The sequence below is a fragment of the Indicator indicator genome, chromosome 2 (genome assembly GCF_027791375.1).
Source record: "Indicator indicator isolate 239-I01 chromosome 2, UM_Iind_1.1, whole genome shotgun sequence".
Taxonomy (NCBI): Eukaryota; Metazoa; Chordata; class Aves; order Piciformes; family Indicatoridae; genus Indicator; species Indicator indicator.
The window spans coordinates 13,066,118-13,086,816 of record NC_072011.1 but is presented as its reverse complement, the minus strand read 5'-3'; the positions used below and the strand labels follow the sequence as shown (position 1 = coordinate 13,086,816).

The 20,699-nt window shown below is 41.1% G+C and overlaps 1 protein-coding gene across 1 annotated transcript in view; it reads right to left on the bottom strand.

The window, feature by feature from the left end:
• PDE7B (phosphodiesterase 7B) overlaps window positions 1–1,201 on the bottom strand; it is an 88,849-nt gene extending 87,648 nt beyond the window's left edge. Inside the window, exon 1 of the mRNA XM_054399221.1 lies at window positions 964–1,201. Within this exon, the coding sequence (XP_054255196.1) occupies window positions 964–1,201 (238 nt within the window). The remainder of the gene's footprint in view (window positions 1–963) is intronic.
• Window positions 1,202–20,699: the final 19,498 nt, after the last annotated feature.

Genomic DNA, 20,699 nt, shown 5'->3' with positions numbered 1-20,699 from the left:
TTAATCAAAAGTAAGAAATACCATGCTTACATGACAACTCATTTCTACCTAACGAAAATGCAGGGAAGTCCAACCTGGACTTCAAAAACGCATTTGAGACGGTGCCATAAGACTTCATGTTAGTGAGTTAGGAAAAAAGATTTATACAGTAATGAACTCTTTAGCCAGTCATACATCATGTTCAAAAAAGAAAGTATGGGACGGAGAAGTGTTATTTCAGGAACAGGTCTCGAGTTTTTAATACTGGTAGCTAACAATACTCAACCAGAGCGTTGCTCTGCTAAGCAGACGGGCAGCACAGCAACACCATGTGGAATGAGCCAAGTACAATCAAAGATCAGGGTGAAGTTTGGCGGCTTAAGAGTCGAGGCCATGCGCTTATAAAGCCACAGCTCAAACAACCGAGGAAGCCCTCGGCGCTGGGCGGGCGCAGCCGCCCCCGCTCTCGACGCGGCCGAGCTGCCTGGCGGCCCCATCACCTTGACCACGGGGCTCCGTGCGGGCCGGGCAGAGGCTCCCCCGCGCCGGCATCAAGCCCAGCTGCCCCGGCTGAGGTCAGCCTCAGAGCTGCGGAGCCACTTGCTCTATTTTTTAGCTGAGCTTGTATCACCCCGCTGAAAAACGCACGCAACAGATTGCATAGGGGAGCCCCATCAGCAACTGGATCTGGCTGCCAGACCCAGTACAAACTCCGCGTGTGTCCGTGTCCGTGTCCATGTCCGCGGGGGAACAGCACTAGGGCTGCCAAAAGCACTTTTTAAGACCCGGACGCTCGTCGGGCAGCGCTCTCCGGCCCCGCGCCTTCCCATCCCGCCCCGCTTAGGTGACGCCAGCCCCGGCCCCCAACGGGTCTACTCCACAACGGGACAGGCTGGCTCCAGCCACAGCTCCCCGCCACCCACCGATCCCTAGTCACGTTTGCTCTCCCCCGGTCCTCCGAGCAGCAGGGCAGGGGAAACCTACCTGCCGAACCGCCCAGGGCATCCTCGCTCTCCAAAACCCCTCTGTGCTTCGCCCCGCGGAGCTCTCCCTTGGATTTCCAAACGAGCTTTACCATCTTGATCATCTCGGGCAAGTCCCAGGCCAGGGTCCCCTGCTGATAACCAGGCAGACTGCCCATGGGAAAGGGCATTGGCTCTTCCCCTGTCCTCCTCCGCCTGCCCGGCTCTGCCGCTGGGAAGAAGCGCTCCAGCACCGGCATCCTGGCCCGTGCCCCGCGGCCCGAGCAGCCGCGATGGGCATCCAGAGCGGTGCGGGGGCGCCCAGCCGCCCACCGCCGCGGCCACGCGCAGGGGGCGCCCCCCGTCGCCGTTCAGCCCCGGCCCCGCGTTGCGGGCACAGAAGGAAGGAGCGCCGAGCTCCGGCCGCCGCGCTCGCTATCCGCCCGCCCTCTGCGCGCCTTCAGCCCGCCGCCAAGCGCCGGCAGCCGGGGCGAAGCAGCTGACGGGCAGGCGCGGAGACGCAACTCATGCCGGCGCGGCGCAGCGTCGAGCCCCGAGGGCGGGGGCGGGGGCTAGGGCCGCTGCCGCCGCCGGCGTCGTGGTGCGGGGGCCGGCGCAGCCTGGCAGCGGCAGTCGGTCGGGGGCAGCGGGACTGGCTGGGCAGAGCCACCTCTGCGTGCACTGTGGAGAGCGCAGGGAGGAGGCGGTTTGACTTTATCCCTGCCCTGATGCCATGTGGGAATCCCCCCTTCCCCTTGGACTTCCTCCTCGCTCTCACCAGGTTATCTACGGAACCGGGTGGAGGTTTTGGCCTCTTAGTCAAACCCCGTGGTAACCTCGGCTGCCCTACGGCCGGGATGACAGTCCTGCGCTGGCTGCGAAGGCCGGGAGCAGGGCACAAGTCCGTTTGCAGTGTGTGTTGTCCCTCCGCCTGCCCCGCTTTAGGACGCCAGGCCGAGGGGAAGTAGCCAAAACGGGCATGCAGGAAGGGCAGCGAAGGTGCTGGCGCTTGACGGGACGGAGACCAACGAGTTGCTCAAATTACCGGTTTAAGGGTGGGTACAGGGTCTGCCCCGCGTCGTCATCGTTTTGGCTGCAAAGCTCCACCTGAATGGGTTCATGTTAGGACACTGCCTGGTGGCAGCGATCACTCATAGACTCCAACGAGAAGACAATTATTCCTCGCTAATCTTTAAAAACAAGGCGAAGCCGCCCGGAGAGTGCTCGGTCTCACGCATAAATGAGGTGGCGTGCCGCGGCTCTGCAGCCCCTTAGCTAGCACCTTCCCTGGGCTTTAGCCAGACACCGACCTCAGCAGCACCCTAGGACCCCTGACTGGGAGAGGTCTTGCGATTTACAGAACTTTAATTTGACTTTATACAGAAGATTCCTTTTACCCTCCTGTTGGTCCTGGTCTGTCCTTCGGCTGTTAATACAGCAGGGAGGTGGAGGCTCCTGCACCAGCACTTAATTTTCCATAAAATTTGAGGAGACTTATTTAACGGGATTTTAATGGACATTGTAGTATTTCCTAACACAGAGTTAATAAATTTGTCTTTTCTGGGTTACAATTAATGTTGTGCCTTCTCGCCAGGTAGGAAAAATAAACTGGTGAACAAGCTGGACTTTCTTTCACAGTGAGAGAGGAGCCAAGAGAATGGACTGAAAGTTAATAAACAGCCTTACATGTGGGAAAGAGTGTGTAAGCCTTTTCTCCTCATGCCAACATGCTGTTTCCCCTGTTCTAGGATCCTCTGCCACTCTGATCTTAATGTTCCCACCTCAAAGTGATAACTACAGCTTTTCAAAAACTAGCCCTATTTTTGCTGCAGGCTGTAGTGCCATACTATTATCATACTACACTGTCAGGTGGCTCTGTCTTGAAGTTGTGAAGTGCTTAAAATGTACTCTGCTGCTGTCGTTGTACTGTTATTTTCCAAAGTTCTTAGCATCAGGATATCCTGACTCTTGGAGCAAAGGGGTTAAGAGCAAAGAAAACAAATAGATGATCACGTGCAGTACAGAAGCACAGGCGTTAACATATTTGTACAATCTAATGGTTATAATGTTGTGGAAAGGCAAACTATTGGTTTTAAGTTCATATGGGCTTCTTGTGATATTTTAGCCTCGTCATGTTAGTGCATTCTCTTTATTTAAAAAAAAATATTATTTTATTTTTCTTTCTTGTTAAAGAGGGATAAACTAGGCAACTGAAGTCCAAAAGACATATAAGACTACTTGCCTACTGGGCAACTTAAACCTTACATCCCAGCTACTTCATTTTGGTTTTGAGCTACAAGGAGTTGCAGTAACTTCAGTAACTTTTTTTTCCCCCCCAGTTACTCTTTTTCCTCTTTGTTTACCTCTGTACTTCCTGCTCCCCACTGGGCAAAGAGCAGAAGTACCAGAGCACTGTGAAAGAAAGGCTATCCTTGTGGCATTTCCAGCTTTACTGGATGCAAAAAAACACCAGATGTCTTAGAAGAGAATGTATTCACAGATGCCCAGCCCAATATTTAGATGGCTATCTGAATATTGAAGTGCTTTTGGGTTTTCAAAATCTGAACTTCCTTTTTATATCCTTAATGCTATGAAGATTTTGGTTGGGTCACTTTGGTATAAATCTGCCTTGTGTGGATAGGATCAGGCAGTCGGAATGGAAACACTAATTGTTGTTTTTGTTGAAACACTGTAGTTGGTTTTGTTTTCACTTAGAATTTTACAGATGCAAAGCAGGAGACCGGTCAAAAACCAAATGGAAACTGTGATCTGTTGTTGCAGTTTTAGTGTTTCAAGAAACTATGTTACAAACCTAACAGACAGTATATATCTCTCTCTCTATATATTTTTTTTTCTGTGAAAATTTGTGTCAAGTGAAAGCACCTGATCTTGCCTGGTGAGTTTTTGTTAGTGGTTGTTTTTTTTTTTTCCCCCTGCTTTCTCACTGATTTAAGGATCATCAGTTGCAAGTGAAAAAGATAGATTGTGTAAAGAAATGTTGCCTGACATTAACGACAATGTCAGTAAATAAATACATCTTATTCTTACTAAACTTGTTTGTCACAGTTGTACTACATTTCAGTGATTATCCTTAATTCATCCAAAATTTTGCTATTACTGATTGACTTTCCTTATGTCTTTTTTTTTTTTTTTGGTTAAAAGAATGAAACCAGATAAGAGCAGCTCACAGGAAAGCCTGCAAGGCATGTATCTGACTATGAGGTTTTCATCATTAAAAAATCATCTGTAGCATCACTCAGAGTCTTTTAAGAGACAAAATGCTCAGGTTTTGCAAGTTTACTGTTTCTCTGACTTAAGTTGTGCTGTGATGATTTACCCAACTTGAAGATATGACCTCAACATAATGTTTTTCATTTCTCTTGAGAAAAATAATCAGAATTAAAACATGGCAATGTACCCAGCCATTTGTGACTGCATTTTAAACAGTCCTTGAGCAAGTTCGGCTCACCTAAAAATTCTCTTTTGCATTCTCACTTCCATCCAGACTTGAAGGAAATCTTTCAACAGAGATGGATGGCTTTATTGCTACTAACTGCATTTCTCTATGACTCTGAGTCAAAGAAGCTTCAATGATTACAAAAGAAATATAAACGTATTAGCTCTGGCCCTCATTCATTCTGAGAAGCAACACCAACGAAAAGCTGAACGGAGCCATCTGAGAACCTGACAAGGTAGTGCATATTTTCACAGGCAGACACAAGAACTGGAAGAGACCTGAAGTTTTAAAGCAAGACTGTGGTTGGAGAAAAGGGAAGCGAGTAAACTGACAGATTAATAGCTGTTGTTTCATGACTGGTGTCTCTTAAAAAGTTTGACTTGTTTGCTTATTCACTCCAGAGTTATGTACTAAGAGCAGCAGCAACAGCAGAATTGCATGCCAGATGGTAGAGGAAGTGCCTCGTGTATCTTTCCAGTCTACTGAAGCCTGCCGGGCTGTTGTTAATCCAGTGCTCTGGTTTTAATTGCAAGTCTCTTTCTTCCCCTTTTTTCTTTTCCTTCCTTAAAAAAAAAAAGGAGGGAAGGGGAAAGACACACAGGAAAAAAAAAAAAAAAAAGCCAACCAACCGACCGAACAACAAATCATGGTTTAAACTGGCAATAGCACCATCATTTTGGCTTTGAGCTACCCTGCCCTGTGCCAAATAAACTGTCTCCAGCAGCTCTCCCACAACAAATCAGTCCAGGCATACAAAAGCTATAAAAAAAGAACAGTGAAGAAAGATCCTTGATTTTCCCCCTCCACCCTCCCAGTCTTTTCCTTTTGCTTCTCTCCACAAGCTTCATTCCCCAGAAATTACCTCCTGCTTGCCAGTATTGTAAGTGATCCTGGGACCTCCAGCCTGTGACTTTGCCAACAGCTTCCTTAGAGTACAGGCATCTTTGCCTTTCTGTGTTAACAGGAGAAGTTATGTACTATTATTCCCCTCACTTCTATCTGATAGCAAATATCTGGAAAAAAGGCTCATAAATTACTAGAGTGGCAGGTTCGTTACTACTGGAAATTTTATTATTTCAGCTAACCCCTACCACTGCATTGTCTCACAACTTAATAATAGTATATTCCCAAGCAGACACCTAAACACCTGAAAAGACCTGATATTGCCTATTTATACAGCACCTGATTAAAACATCCCCCCCAAATCCAAACAAACTGGAAAAAGACTACCTAATTTTTAAAGTGATTAGAAACATTAAGTACTGCAAATGTGGAGATAATTTTCAAAACCTATCAGAAGCTGAGTTTTAGAAAGTATGAAGGCATGTGCTTTTAGATGGCACTTATTAGTGGAATCATCTGAAATCAGTAGTCACATGTGAGAAGTATGCCATTGCCTCTGTCCTAGCAGTCTCAGAGTCATGCAGAAACTATAGGCTAGGCTGTTGCTGGAGGTCAGAATGAAATGATGACACCATGCCTGGAATCAAGCTTTAGAGGGCTTCAGGGGTGTGATGTCAGTTTATGATAAAAGAGTGTTAATACTGGGGCACAGTCATTACACATGAAGTAGAACACCAAACAACTGATGCTGCACATTCTCAGGGCAGCCTAAAAGGACTGATAGAAAAAAAAAAAAAAAAAAAGAATGAGTAACTTTTAAGAGGGACAAGGGAACAGAGTGCCTAGGAAGCTTGGAGAACATGACAAAAGAAACACAAACTGGCTGAGTTATGCAGGACTTGCAAGAATTTTTCTAATGACCCCTGGAAGGTTTCTTTCATTACTTTACAAATCTTAGCATAATTTTCTTATTCTTTGCCCCACATTTGTCTCATTTCAGAAGTCTATTTTTTATTCTTACTAACAAGAACAATTAGTCTGAGTTATCTCTATCATTGCCAATAATATATTAAATAAGAATAATTTTATATTTATTTGTGGACAGTAACTATGTCTTTGCTTTAGACCAGACATACTAAATTCTGTAACCTTATCTAAAAACTTTTTCCTGACCTTGACATTATTTTAATATTTTCCCTGTGCATTCTTAACAATTTAGAAACTTTTTTTGATGCATACTTGAGATATATAGTAGGAGATTTTAAAAATCTGCTACCATCTCATTGTCAGGTGTAATGAAATGAATTTCTGAGGGAATAGTAGGAAGGACTATTTGTTATTGCCTGGGCTGCATGTAACATCAATTCTTGAGAATCTTCCCTACAAGGAAATGTCAAAGATGGACAGTAGTGTTGTGTGGGTTCACAGTAATCTTTTTGTTATTGTCTTTCAGTCAGATTCCTTGGAAAAAGGTTCTGGAAACAAAGTGAGAATTGCTTGAGTTCTGTAGGGCAAGGAACCAATTCCTTTTTCGCAGTTGACACATGTGAGATAGCACACTTTTGTGATTAACAATTTGTACTACTAACTAAGAAAAAATGCTTGTGGTAAAGGAATAAACAGAACTCCATAACTAATTGGAAACAGCAAGGTTGTGTAATTTTTCCATTGCCTGCTTTTGAAAACTTAAAAGTTCAGCATACTGAGTCTAATGCTTAAAATCTCCCACAGTACACGGTGAAATTCTATGTGGCTTTAAAGGAAATAACAGATAATAGACTCATCTTAGCTTAATAAACCCTAAAAAGAAAAAAGTAAGGTGAAGAAGAAGGGAACTGCCAACACTGTATTAAACTGTTGCATAATGTATCTGATGTACTCTATTAGTTTATTTCCTCCCTCAGTTCTTACATGCAAGTGAGATTTACCTGAGACAAGATGAAGTCAAAAGATTTAAGAAAAACACATTGCCATCCCAAAAGAAGCTGTTAAGCAGTGATCATTGCAATGATTTTGCAAGAGGCTTGGTAATGTACTGCAGTAATGGAGCAGGAGGTTAAGAACAGTCTTGTCAAACCAAAGCAATTCTGATTCTATAACACCGCATCTGATTGAAAAAGTAGGTAGAAACAAGGTGGACAGTAAATAATAACCTATTATATCAGACATGGGAAATGCTAGTCATCATCTTTGTGTAATAACCCTATGACAAGAATAACTGCTCCATCCTGCAGGATTCCTTTTTGTTAACAAGTGAAAAAAGATAGTAGAAAAAGGGACTAACTTTTTTTTTTTCTTATTTTTTTTGAGATGCATGTCCCTTACACACATAACTATACTAAGTAATTGGATGAATTCAATTTATTCAAAGGACTTCTGCTGTCTGGGCATGTGCATATGTAATTCTGTCTGTTGAGACATAAGTATCTAAAATGATGGCAGCAGTCTGAAAGACGAAAGATGTGTCACATTTGAAATGTTTCTTTCACCTGTTACCTTTTAATGAGAGAGTGTTAGTGGCTGTACAGCCTATGGTGTCCTTGCCCTGTATGGTATTTGGAAAAGACTTGCAGCTGTGATTTTGTCTTTTCCTGTCTTTTGAAGAAATGATAAAAATAAAATGAATAGCTGAAAAATCTGCATTAAGCAATATCTAGTTTAAATTTTTGTCAAAGAAAGAACAGTACAGTAAGAATACATGGGACATCAATATAACCATAAAAATAGGAAGAATAATAGGGCTTACTCCTTCATTTGTGAAGCAGGTATCACAAAATATAATTTAGTTTTTTCTTTTAGATTTCAAAATGGAGAGGAAATAATAGTTGGCTAGTAAAAGAAGCACCATTTAAAATAAAATTAATATGTATTTCTTAACTTTTTAAATGTGTTAGATATCTGATGTCTGCATATATTAATATTGTAGAATATCTACTCAAATTCTTCAGTTTTTGTCTTTTTTTTACTTAATTAATGGTGGATTTATCTCTGTGTGTAATCCCATTGAGACCTTATAATGAGCAGTAGGATGGCATAGGTTAGGGGTAGGCCTTGTGCAGACATCTCCCACATTTATTCCTATTTGGAATGTGACAGTAAAGGAATATTACTGAACTACATTGTGTCTGATGCTGTGTACATCCTAATAGTAGCAGTGACTAAATAATCTTGATACTTTGGTCTGAGGGAATACCTAGGCCACTGAATAATAGTAGAACCAATACAGATGTGTATTTGAGATGAAATATCTATGGTACTTGAGTATCATTTCTACAATCATGCTTATGCTGTAACCACACTTTATTCTGCCTGCGCATCAGCTTTCGAGTGATGAGCATACACAAAAGATGAGGTTATTTGCCCTCTCACAGAAGTTCTACAGCTTCATTTCCCTCCTTGCCTCTTGCATGACATCAGTGAGCACAGTTTGTGGCAGGGATGGACAGGAGATGCAGCTGGGAAGTCGTGGGAAAGGTCTAAGAGAGATGCACAAGCATCCTAGTGATAAACTAAGCTTCCTCTGACCTAGTTTCTCATGACTGCAAAATCAGCCCATATTTACTGTAATCAAGCTCCCTGCATTTCTTACAAATGCATTTGTGTAAATATAGCTCCACCAGAATCAGCAGCTCTGAAGCTCTGCAGTCACCCCTGTGTTGACATTTTATTACCATGCCATCCAAAACCCATTGATAATCACACAAACACATGCTGATTCTTCATTACAGCTTCCACTCAAAAGGTAGTCATGCTAGTGGTGATGCTGCAGAAAGAAAAATTCTCCAAGTAGAGAGTATAGGAGGAAAAGCCATCTATAATGGGTTAAAGGCATCCACTAGATCTGCAGATGGAGGGCAGGCTTTTTGGAAAAACTCTTCCTCTCAGATGTATTTGGGCAGGCTGGTTTCAGTCATGCAGTTCCAGCTGTTGAATGCTTCCCAAGATATCCTGGCCATATGTAAAACTATAAATGCTTTTCAGTGTTGCCTAACAGGCACCAGTACAGGTTAGGGGCTGGAAAGCAGCTCCACAGAGAAAGACCTTGGAGTACTGGTGGACAGCAAGTTCTCCATGGAACAACAATGTGCTCTTGTGGCCCAAAGAGCCAATGGGATCCTGGGATGTATCAAGAAAGGTGTGTCCAGAAGGTCTAGGGAAGTTCTTCTACCTCTCTACTCTGCCCTGGTGAGACCACACCTGGAATACTGTGTCCAGTTTTGGGCTCCCCAGTTCAAGAGAGACAGAGAACTGCTGGAGAGAATCCAACAGAGAGCCACGAGGATGATTAGGGGACTTGAGCATCTCCCCTATGAAGAGAGACTGAGATCCCTGGGGCTGTTTAGTCTTAGAAGACTGAGAGGGGATCTGATCAATGTCATAAATATCTGAGGTGTGGGTGTCAAGTGGAAGGGGCCAGGCTCTTTTCAGTGGTTCACAGTGATAAGACAAGGAACAATGGGTTCAAGTTAGAACGTAGAAGATTTCACCTCAACGTGAGGAGAAACTTCTTTCCAGTGAGGCTGACAGAGCACTGGAACAGGCTCCCCAGGGGGGTTGTGGAGTCTCCTTCTCTGGAGACTTTCAAAACCCCCCTGGATGCATTCCTGTGCAGACTACCCTAAGTGATCCTGATCTGGCAGGGGGGTTGGACCTGATGATCTCTTGAAGTCCCTTCCAACCTCTGATATACTGTGATACTGTGATATCTGTTACAATATATATTTTGCAGGGCTCTGCACAGCTTCTGTGATAGACATACTCATTTAGATACATGGTAATTGTAAGGAACATTACTAAAAATGCCCAAAGCACATAATTGATAAAAAGCTTAGTAAATGAGAAAAGTATTCAGGTTGTTTTGATTAACTGGTTATGCAAATACTGTACCGTATGCATATTTCCCCCCAGACCTTAGCCACAGATCAAAATGTGAGCTTTGATCATAGTATTGTTGTTCATAAAAATATGTTTCCATCAGTAGCAATGTCATTTCTGAAGTTTTCAGGTAGAACAGTCAGGACAAAATTTCTTCCTGTTCACTATTTCTCTGATACTAGTGACTATATTTGCCTGTGCTTGTTCTGTTTTTCTGAGGAGTGCAATATCATATGCTAAGTCAATTACAAGACATCACTGGTTAGTTAATCTCACAATTTTTAGACTTTTGGGTTACTCTCTTTATCTTACCTCCTACTGACAGAGGAGGCAACAAAACCATTTTCAGCCACTTTTGGGGGGATGAGAGAGATAAACATAACTGATTGCTCCCACAAACTGACACCCACAGTTGCTCTCTGAAGATGCTTAATTGAGAAACTCAGCTCAGATCCTTAGAATGACAGACACTATCTTCTCTCTCTAAGCATGTCCATTTTTTTTTGAAGTCTGCAAGGTTCTGACTGCACTCAGAGAAGGAGATCATTATGTGTCTCCATCAGCCAAGGAAAGAAAATTTCAGTACTCAAGGGAGCACTGAAATGATAGGGACAACTGCACTCCCCAGTTCTGTATTCACTTTCCATTCAGCTCTGTTCATGCTCATGCTTTGAAAACTGGAGATGTTACAGAGTGTCCCAAAATCAGAGATAACAAAATGTCCAAGTGATGTCCCTGTCTATCTTCTTGCTAATGCTATCTTGTATTTAATGGAATACTACATGTACACTAAATAAGTAAAAGGTTTCCGTTATTTTTATCAGGAATTTCTTACGCTCTTCAGTGAAACCCATTCCATAGTTTTTGCTGTTATTTTAAAAGTATAATACCAATATTCAACTAATACCAGGTGAAAGTGATTTCAGCCACCATTAACTTTGGCTTTTCAGTATTTCCAATTTCAGCTGGAACACTGCCTCAGGAAACAGTTTAGTGAGGCTAACATGCAAGGAAGTGATGTAACTTTTATCAGATTTTGTGCCTGTATGGAAAAAAATCAAACATCAGTTGGACTATCACTCTATTAAACCACTAGCTTCCTATGCTAATGAATTGGAGAGTAAGCTGCATCTCATTTGCTGACATGTGCCATCTACATTGGCTACTGTTTTAATGGCTAAATCTCAGGTTTCCAACTCTGCCATCACATATGCTTGTATAAATCCAATAAGAAATACTTATTTAAGTCTCATTTTACATGAATATAAACTTTCTTTTCTAGTCACAGCATAAACAGAAGTGCTTGCTGATCTAGGACTGCCTGTTGGTTCCTTACTATTTTCTTTTAAAAGTTCAGAATACAATTGCTAACATAATAAAACCAAGGTTAACAGTAGCCAGTTGGAAAGCAGAATTTGTTTTATAAAAGTGTCAGACTTTGCTTTTATTAGCAATTGGAAGTTAAAACCAAGTATCCATCAGGCAGATTTTAAAAATTTGCACTAAATGACTTATGAGAAAATATATTTTTTCCTTTTGATGTACCAAGTGTTCTGTTGAGATAACTTCAAAACATAGCTTTAGAATAAGAGATCCTATAACCAGATATTTGAATAACATTTAACCTGGTATTTGAATAACATTGAATAAACACGTTAAAGTACTAAATTCTAAATAAATTATCAAAACAGTAGTGAAGGAAAATTACTAGGAAAGATGTAATGCTGGTTGTTTTCTTAAGAAAGTGAGAAATGAGAAGCAACATTCCCTGGTAGAAAAAATTAATAATAAATGAATAGAAAAAAAAATCCTAGTTTTAGAAAAGAATTCTAACATTGCCTTCTCTCTACACCACTGAAAAAAAAATTCCAGCTTGCTGTAGGTGTCTTTATGAACATTTTCCACCTGAAAGTGTGTGGAAGCAAGTGCAAGCACTGGACATTATGAATGCAAAAATGAGGATGCATTTGGGTAAAGAGCTCAATGCCTTGCTGATGTCTTGTATGTAGCACAGAAGAGGGAGGAAGACCTGATACCATCTCTGTAGCACTCAAATATCTTTTAACTGACAGTGGTAGAAAATCAGCCTTGGCATCTCTGCAGTTGATGCCCTTTGCTGTGGCTGGGACCAATGGGATGTGATATACAGTGGTAAGAGGAACTGGCAGAAATTTCCCTGTTGTCATGTCAGATTATGGAGAGATAAACAGGAGAGAATGAATAGTAAAGGAGAACTATATACATTCAGTGATTGGTAGACATTTGCTGTGGTTAATTACCTTATTAAAAAGTTAATGAAAGGAGGAAGTTGGTTGGAGGTAAGATGAAAAATACTAACTTCATAGATTATACATTTAAGTCTTAAAGGCAAATAGAAGTTTCACTTAATGCATACAACATTCTTAGGTTATTTTTGTAATTTCCTTGCAGCATAAATCCAAATATAACTTTCCTAATAACTTTTCTCCTTTATTACTAAGTGCCAATGTAACTCCATGTGTATGTGGGAGTACAAATCATTTTGGACTGGATCAATTTGTTAACAGATGTCTGTGTGGTTGGAGCCTTGTGTTACTAGATGTTATACAGATAGGTCCTAATTATCATACAAAGGTCAATGGAAGAAGCAGGGAGACTTTTACAACACCTACTTTAGATATCTAGCTTGGCCACTAACCTAAACAGAGAATGAGACAGTCATCAAGAGTACATTTCAAACCACCCAAATTAACCTCTATTCTGAATCACCTTATCACAGAGCCTGTGTCTTCCCTTTGATTCAAAGAGGAGCCATGGGAAAACAGCTGAATAAGTTAACCAGCCAAGTTTTGTGCTGGTACTTGGGTAAGCTGCTTGCACCCTAAATTGCAATAATGCACTGTGGAGTAACATTGGCACAGACCAAACACCCGGAATTATAACAACTACTGTTCAGTAGAATTCATCACATCTTTGATAGAAATCCAGACAACTAAACTTTCCTTTTAGTTTTGAGGTTCAAAATATTCCATTGCTTTCTAAATAAATAGGTACTGGAGTCATCTCTGCCTCTAATTTTCTGCTGAGATCAGAAGTGGAAGGATGAGAACAGTGCAGAAGGTGCCACTCTTCAGTTGTTTCCAGAGAAGGATCTCATGAGAAAATTCTCATCTCTTAGGTTTTATGTCTGAATTCCAAGATGTTAAGATAAAATGAATCAAATATTCAGAATTTTTTTTTTTTTTTTTTAACTAAAACGGACTCATAAAACTTCTGATATTTGCTTATTACCTATTTATACCAGTGGTATTGCTTGGAAAGTTTAGATTTTGCAAATTCAGATTTTGAAGCTCAAGAAAACAGCAATGGTAGTGGGTGTATGAATATTTGTAAGTTAAGAGAGTAACTAAAACATTATTGTTTCCACAATATCTGTTCTTATATATGGAATTTTGCTGTATTAATTACAATCTCTCCCTTCCCCTTTCCCTTGTACAGTCCTTGTGGAAAAATAAAGGAAAACATGCTGGGCTTTTGTAATGGCCTTGCATATCTACAGATGTCAGCTCAAGAGTATCCAAAAGATCTGTCACACTTTACATATACTCTTAAAAAGTATTGTGCTTCTTTTCTGAGCAGATACAAATTCAGCTCCCTGGTCTAGGGCATTGCCTGTGTCATACTACAAAATCTGTTTTAATCACTTCAGCTGTATCTAACCTGCCTAAACTCAAGAGTTCCTCCTGGTTCCAGGGTTGGTGATGTGAGACAACTCAGGCTGGGATGAGATCTGGAACCTACTTCTCCTTTCTCTCTTCCCCTTGATTTCTCTAGAAGCCCAGAGATGTAAGCTGCAAAAGCATCATGCTGCACTGGATAATGTTAGTTGATAAAGCAACCAGAATTAAATGACTTGCAGCATCTTATGTCTACCAAATTTTACAGATGTAACTGTTTTCTCATGGCTAATATGGGAATATTGTTACTTTTCTTCCAAGGAGTAAAACCAAAATGAGTGTTAGGAATAATGAACCTTTAGCATACTGTAGTAAAAGAAGCTATATACCTCTTCTTAGATGTATTTTTTAAGGATCTAGCTCAAACATAGTTATTCTGGACTATTAAGATTTGTAACTGTCTGGGCACTCTCAGAGTTCAAAGGTAATTGGCAAGGCAGTACAAATAACAAATACATGTTGAAATGTTAGCCAGGTTCAGGAATGGTGGTGTTTTCCTCAGGGAGTTGTGTAGGAGTTCATCACTTTGCAATGCCTATGAGTCATGTCAGGTAACGCTGGCAACCCTGCATGACCTTGCAAAATGCTGTCTCTTCAGCTAACCTCCAGGCCTGATTGTCTTGGTTTGCAGGATGTGTGAGCAGCCTTCCCCTTGGCAGTTGTGGGCAGGGATGAAGTACTTGCAGCCACCCCTGATATCCACAGCAGGTGCATTGTTCAAGAGGTGTTAGATATGTCCAGCAATCATAGAATCATAGAATGTTTTGGGTTTGAAAGGACCTTTAAAGGTCATCTTAAAGTCCAACCTCCCTGCAGTGAGCAGAAACATCTTTAACTAGATAAGGTTGCTCAGAGCACCATCCAACCTGACCTTGACCTATCTTATTGTCCACTTCACTTATGATTGGTAAAAAGTGTCTTACATCTGTAGATGCTTTTATTCTGAAGAAATATTTAAAAGACTTTTTTTGTCCCTTCACATTTGAACACTTTTTTTTTTATTATTACTATTTATGATACCAAATACTATTTATTGTCTTGCTAGTGACCTCTGAGCTAATTAGTTCAGGGGACAGTTGCAAACTGTGGTAATAGCTATAAGCTTGGTTGTTCACCCGTGGCTGAAGTGTGAACACTACTGAGAAGGGTTGTATGTATCTTGACTATTTGATACGGAAAATTTGCCAAAGCAGTATTTTGGTCAGAAAAGTGGGCTAAAGATCAGTTCTGGCAGAAAAGTGGGATAAGGATCCATTCTAAAAATCAGCTTTTATAGCCACAAGTAACAAAGGCCTCAGTTACTTTATCCCTTATATTGTTTGGGACAAGTTATTTCCCTTAATTTAACACAGGGAAGAGTGCTTAACTAATTCATCTTTTATGGATCAACTGAGTGCTTACAGCTGGCAGCCACAGCCACACTTGCAGCCTGGCCCACGCTAGGCAAACCTGTGGGCTTGGCTGGAAGCTGAGATGCTCTGGAAGTGAGACATGCTCAACAATTGCCATGTCTAGCCTATTGCTAGCACTGCATGCTGCAGTACTGAAATCGGCTGCACAGATCCTTGCCTTCCTCCCTAAATACCAAAAAAGTACTGCTGATGTTGAGGCAAGCAAGTTTGCGCTTCATCAACATGAGACAAATTCCTCTGTGTGATTTTTCTGCTCCAGATCTATGTGGCCTTGGGTGGGAAGATCTTCCCTTCGTACCTGAAGGTGATAGTGTCTTGTTCCTGAGCAGAATTGATGGGCAGTAATAGAATTTGGAAAGTTGTCACTGAATATCTGTAAGCAATTTCCATACATTTCTTCCACTACTACTTTCCACATTACAAAAGGTACTTGTTTCATTTTGTTGTTAAAATTTCACCAAGAATTTAGTGCTAAGCTAAGAAGCATTTGAATGTATTAAATACCTTTTCATTATAAATCAGTAAATTGTAAAACCTAGAAGCAGCAGTTTTTCAAGACAACCGTTGATTTGGGTGTCCTGATACCAAGCAATCCAATTAGAAACATCCAAAATGAATTGATTTTCAGGAACTAATGAATAAGTACCATCTAAGAAGGTTATCTTTTTAGTATTTTGCACATTGGTATCATAAAATCATAGCCGGAGGTTTTGAGTTACGATGGAAAAGATATAATAGTTGAGGAAAAGGTATCATTGTCCCTTAAAGAACCAAATTTCACAGAATCACAGAATTGTCAGGGCTGGAAGGGACCTCAAGGATCATCTAGTGCCAACCCCCCTGCCACGGGCAGGGGCACCTTTCACTAGATCCTATTGCTCAGAGCCACATCCAGCCTGGCCTTAAAAACCTCCAGGGATGAGGCTTCCACCTCCTCCCTGGGCAACCTGTTCCAGTGTCTCACCACCCTCATGGTGAAGAACTTATTTCTAACATCTAATCTAAATCTACCCTCCTCTAGCTTGGATTCTTTCCCCTTTTCCTATCACTACATGACACCCTAAAAAGTCCCTCACCAGCTTTCCTGTAGGCCCCCTTCAGATATTGGACAATAAGGTCTCAGAGCCTTCTCTTCTCCAGATTGAACATCCCCAACTCTCTCAGTCTGTCCTCACAGGAGAGGTGCTCCAACCCTCTCTGGCCCTTCTCTGGACACATTCCAGCATGAGTCATGTGTCTTGGCTGGACTAATTCTTCCCATGTCATGGAATATTATCTGTATTCATGAAGCATGTCCAATTTACTGATTTTTCTCCATTATACCATGTAAAATTACTTTAACATACAGATGTAGAAAGACAAGGCAAACATACCAACTCCCACATACGTACATGTTGAACATTGAGAATATGCAATGTGCAAGGGCCTCTCTGTGCCTCTGTCTGACTTACCTGTGATTTTTTTTTTTAACAGACTGGACACTAACTGCAATCAAGTGTATAAAAATTTCCTTAATCAGATCTGGCTGGTTTTAAATATGACTTGGTCAGTTGAAGGGCATCAGAAGGTTTTGAGCAGATGAGTGCTAAGTGTCTTGGACATCTTCATACATGTGAGCCTTCTCAAAGTCTTATTACCCTCTCTTATTATTATGCCTCCTCACAGAAAAGGAAACTCTTGGAAACAAAAGAAATCGATCATTTGATTCATGTCAGGTCTCTGCATTGCTATACTGTGAGCTGAAAAGAGCTCTCAAAATGCCTGTGTTTTTCTGCTGACTGTCAGGAAGCCTCATATATGACATTGTTACTGTACACATACAAAGGTACAAAAGAGTTAAGGAGAGAGCATGCCGCTTGCCTGGTAATGCTATGTGCTATCTGCAAAGAGAATTTGCCATTCTCACTATTGTGCAATATAAATTCCTTGCTTAGAGCAGAGGAACTCTTCAACCACTTCTTCCAATGCCTTTCTACTAGCCCTGCCTTCTTTCTTTTTTCAAGATGAAATTCCTTCTTAAGCAATAATTAAATGGAGTAAGAGAATATAGGCCAAGGCGGCTTCAGAACTAGGACACATTTTATTATAAAGATCCATAATTTCTTTTGTAAATTTATTTAATATGTTGCATCTATGCATGGAAAAATATGCATGAAAATATGTTGGATCTATGCATAAGACATGACTGAACAAGCCTACGATCTATACGAGTCTTGATATTTTGGCTCAGTACCAGTTTCTTACAAGCTTTTTCCCACTTCACTCACCAAAACCAATCTCGAGCTTTATCCAGGGTTATCTATTTCCATAAGCACCCTCTGATGGGAAAACAGCTTACAAACACTGCTATCCCATAATGATGAGAAAACAAAATTAAATGCCTCTCAAGAACTCAGAGGTTTGGTGGTTTTTTTTTCCTATATAAAAGCCCGAGGAATTTCACTGAATCCCATTTAGATAGCCCAAGTTTCAGGGGACAGTTAATGACAGAAACAGTAATTACAGGAAAGGCTACCTCAAAGAGCCTGAGTTCCACATCAGTAACGAACTGTTACTGATGGATCAAGAAGATAAGGCTACCTTTACAGAAAAACGGGAAAGCGTCTAAAAACAGATATTCCTGTTAACAATGGCCAAATACCTGGAGAAAAGCCAAAACCTCATTTATTTGTGCAGCCTTTATGGAATAAAGTATTGTAATGTATGGTTGCCATGCAAGGAATATGAAAAAGCAAGCAAGACGCTGTTCAAGCAAAAATCTGTCTTTAAAGGTAGCGCTTAGGGTTGTAGGATTTGTATACAATTAAGTTTTTATAATGTTTATGTGGAGAGTTTGTGGATGTTTATAATGAGAAATGCAAAAGTGTGCATTAGCATATGAAAGAGACAGCAAGCACAGTAGGGAATCTGACTTCCTATCACATGGTTGAGCAAAGGATTGAAGGGAAGAGGTATATAAATTTTCTGGTGCCAGGAGGTGCGAGGGAGAAGGCTGCTGGGATCGGCAGCTGGCCCAAGCCAGAGGAATTACTTTGTTTGGTATAACTTTGTGAGCTTTCATGTGTTTATTTCCCTGGGGGCAGGAGCTAAAACCTGTTGTGATGTGATAGTCTCTGACTTCCTGGAAGCAGGAGATGGCCCACCAGATGATTAATTGCTTCAGCACACTGGGCAGCCAAGCCAGCTACTTCCTAGAATCTCCTGGGTCAGTCAATGGGCAATGTGATAAAAACTCCCACTACAGTTCCAAGGGGACTATTAATACTGCTACCACCCAGTGCTAACACAATTTAGCTGAAGGTGATCTGAGCAGTCAGAGAGCAGATGCAGGGACAAAAGGTAGATAAAGATAGGAGTAGCAAACTGCCTAGGCCTTCTGAAGTTTCCCAGGATCAGCTGAAAGTGGCAAATTCAGGCACAGTTAAATGATGGACCCCACCTATATGTCAGCTGGAATTCTTTTTGTTTTGCACTTGCAGGGTGAAATAAACCAGCATGTAAGCAGAACTTTGTAACAGTAGCTGGTATTCAGTACAGATGCTCTCTGCTGGGTGGAGCTAGAATTGGACCTCCACGTCTGCTGGGGGAGGTACATGTTCCTCGTTTTTGTCAGCTGATAACTTCCTGGACTTCTAAATTAGGGGAGTCTAAGTTTTACCCTGCTGTAGCAATGAAATTCCAAGAGTGGCAGGTCTATAATTTAACAATAATCATGAAGCCAGTAAGTCACAGCTTTGTTTAAATAAGACCTAGTGAGGTCACATCTCTTAAAAGTAAATGAATAGGAAAGATTAAAGTGGGTTCAGCAGCAAATTATTATCTTTAACCACATATTATCAACTAGATGGCCTTATGCCTTTAAATCTGGGATAATTATCGTTTTCTCCAACAATATCCAATTATATGACAAATAACCTTGGCGTCTAAGGCAGGAACCTCTGATATGCGTCACTTCTTACCTCAAGAAGACTGTTTATCAGAGTTATCAGTGCTGGCTGCTGAAAAATCAGCCTCCTATTGTTACATTCCCATTCAGAGCATGCTGTCTTCCAAAACATCTGAGCAGACCTGACAGACTGACGGCTGGGAGTACTTTGACATACTCTACCAAAGGGAACTCCTGGGGGGGGATAAACCAACTGCATTCATTGCACTTCCTCCTTTATAGCTGGGGAATGCAGGGGCAGTCTTTCCCGTAAGAGACAAAGCAGCAAATTCATATAGAAAATCTTCAGTGCGTATTTCTGAGTTGCACTGATTTCACTCCACATTCTCATTACTGCCAGTAGTTGTGAAGTACAAAGACAAAAACGTCTTGCACTGGGAGAAAAAGGTCTTTTATGTACTGGGATCAATCACTCTCACACACATTTCTTATTAGCCTTAGATCTCATAAGCAACAAACACTGAAAATTGTAATTTGAGCAATAAGTGTTATCATTCAAATGTTTCCTAAGCATAGAAGGTGACATGGATGAAGTTTGTACGGTAGTATCTTGTACTAGAAAAAGAACAAACTCTATAAAGTAGAAAAAGAAGGCATGGATTGCATTACATCATTGTTGGTGATATTCTTTAAGAGAAATAGCTACTTGGTATGTTATGTATTTAGCTATAAAATATGCTAATTATCTGGGAATTTGCATTTAATATGTATGAATCTGGTTTAAATGTTGGGTTGTTGCTTTAAAAACAGCTACTGTTAGAAGGAAAAATTATCTTTCTAGCCCTTTGTCAGAAAAAGAGAAGCTTTTGACTCCTGGCCAATAAAACTTTTATTAATAATTAAAGAATGTTGATGATTAGAAGCAGCCTACAGCTGCTATGCATAGATATTACAGATAAGACCTATCAGTCTCTGTTTTTTATTGAATGTGAGAATATGGCATAGGTCATCAAGACGTTAAGGACTAGATCCAAAAAATGTTCCCAAAACGGGATTTAGGAATTCCAAATAGGATTTTGTGCTTAAATTCCAGGATAAGACCCTGAAAACTCCTGTTTAACTTTTGTTTGACATTGAAAATGCTTCAACACTGTTCCTGGTGCGGACTTCTTGCTTTGCTTGCTTGATTTTTAACCTTAAAACCCAGATGATGTCTGAAAGATCTGAGCATGAGCATGCTCAATAGCACCTCAGAATAGGAGGGCAGAGCTCAGAAGACACTGCTTCTTTCATGTTTCCATCCTATCTGCATCCAGATCTGACAAGGGGACACTACTGCAGTCTCCTTGTGTTCACTCCATCACCATTCTCAGCATGTGCCAGGTACAGAGTGTGACTCGTTGCAAGCTTTACTGGTGACCATTACAAAACTAGACTAGGAGAAAAAGATGCCTTTTTTTTATATATAACAACAAAACTGTGCATGGAAATTTATGTAGCAGTTTATCATTTACTTGGGTTATCCATAAGATGGAGGAGAGCAGATTAAATTTCACTGTCTGCCAGGGT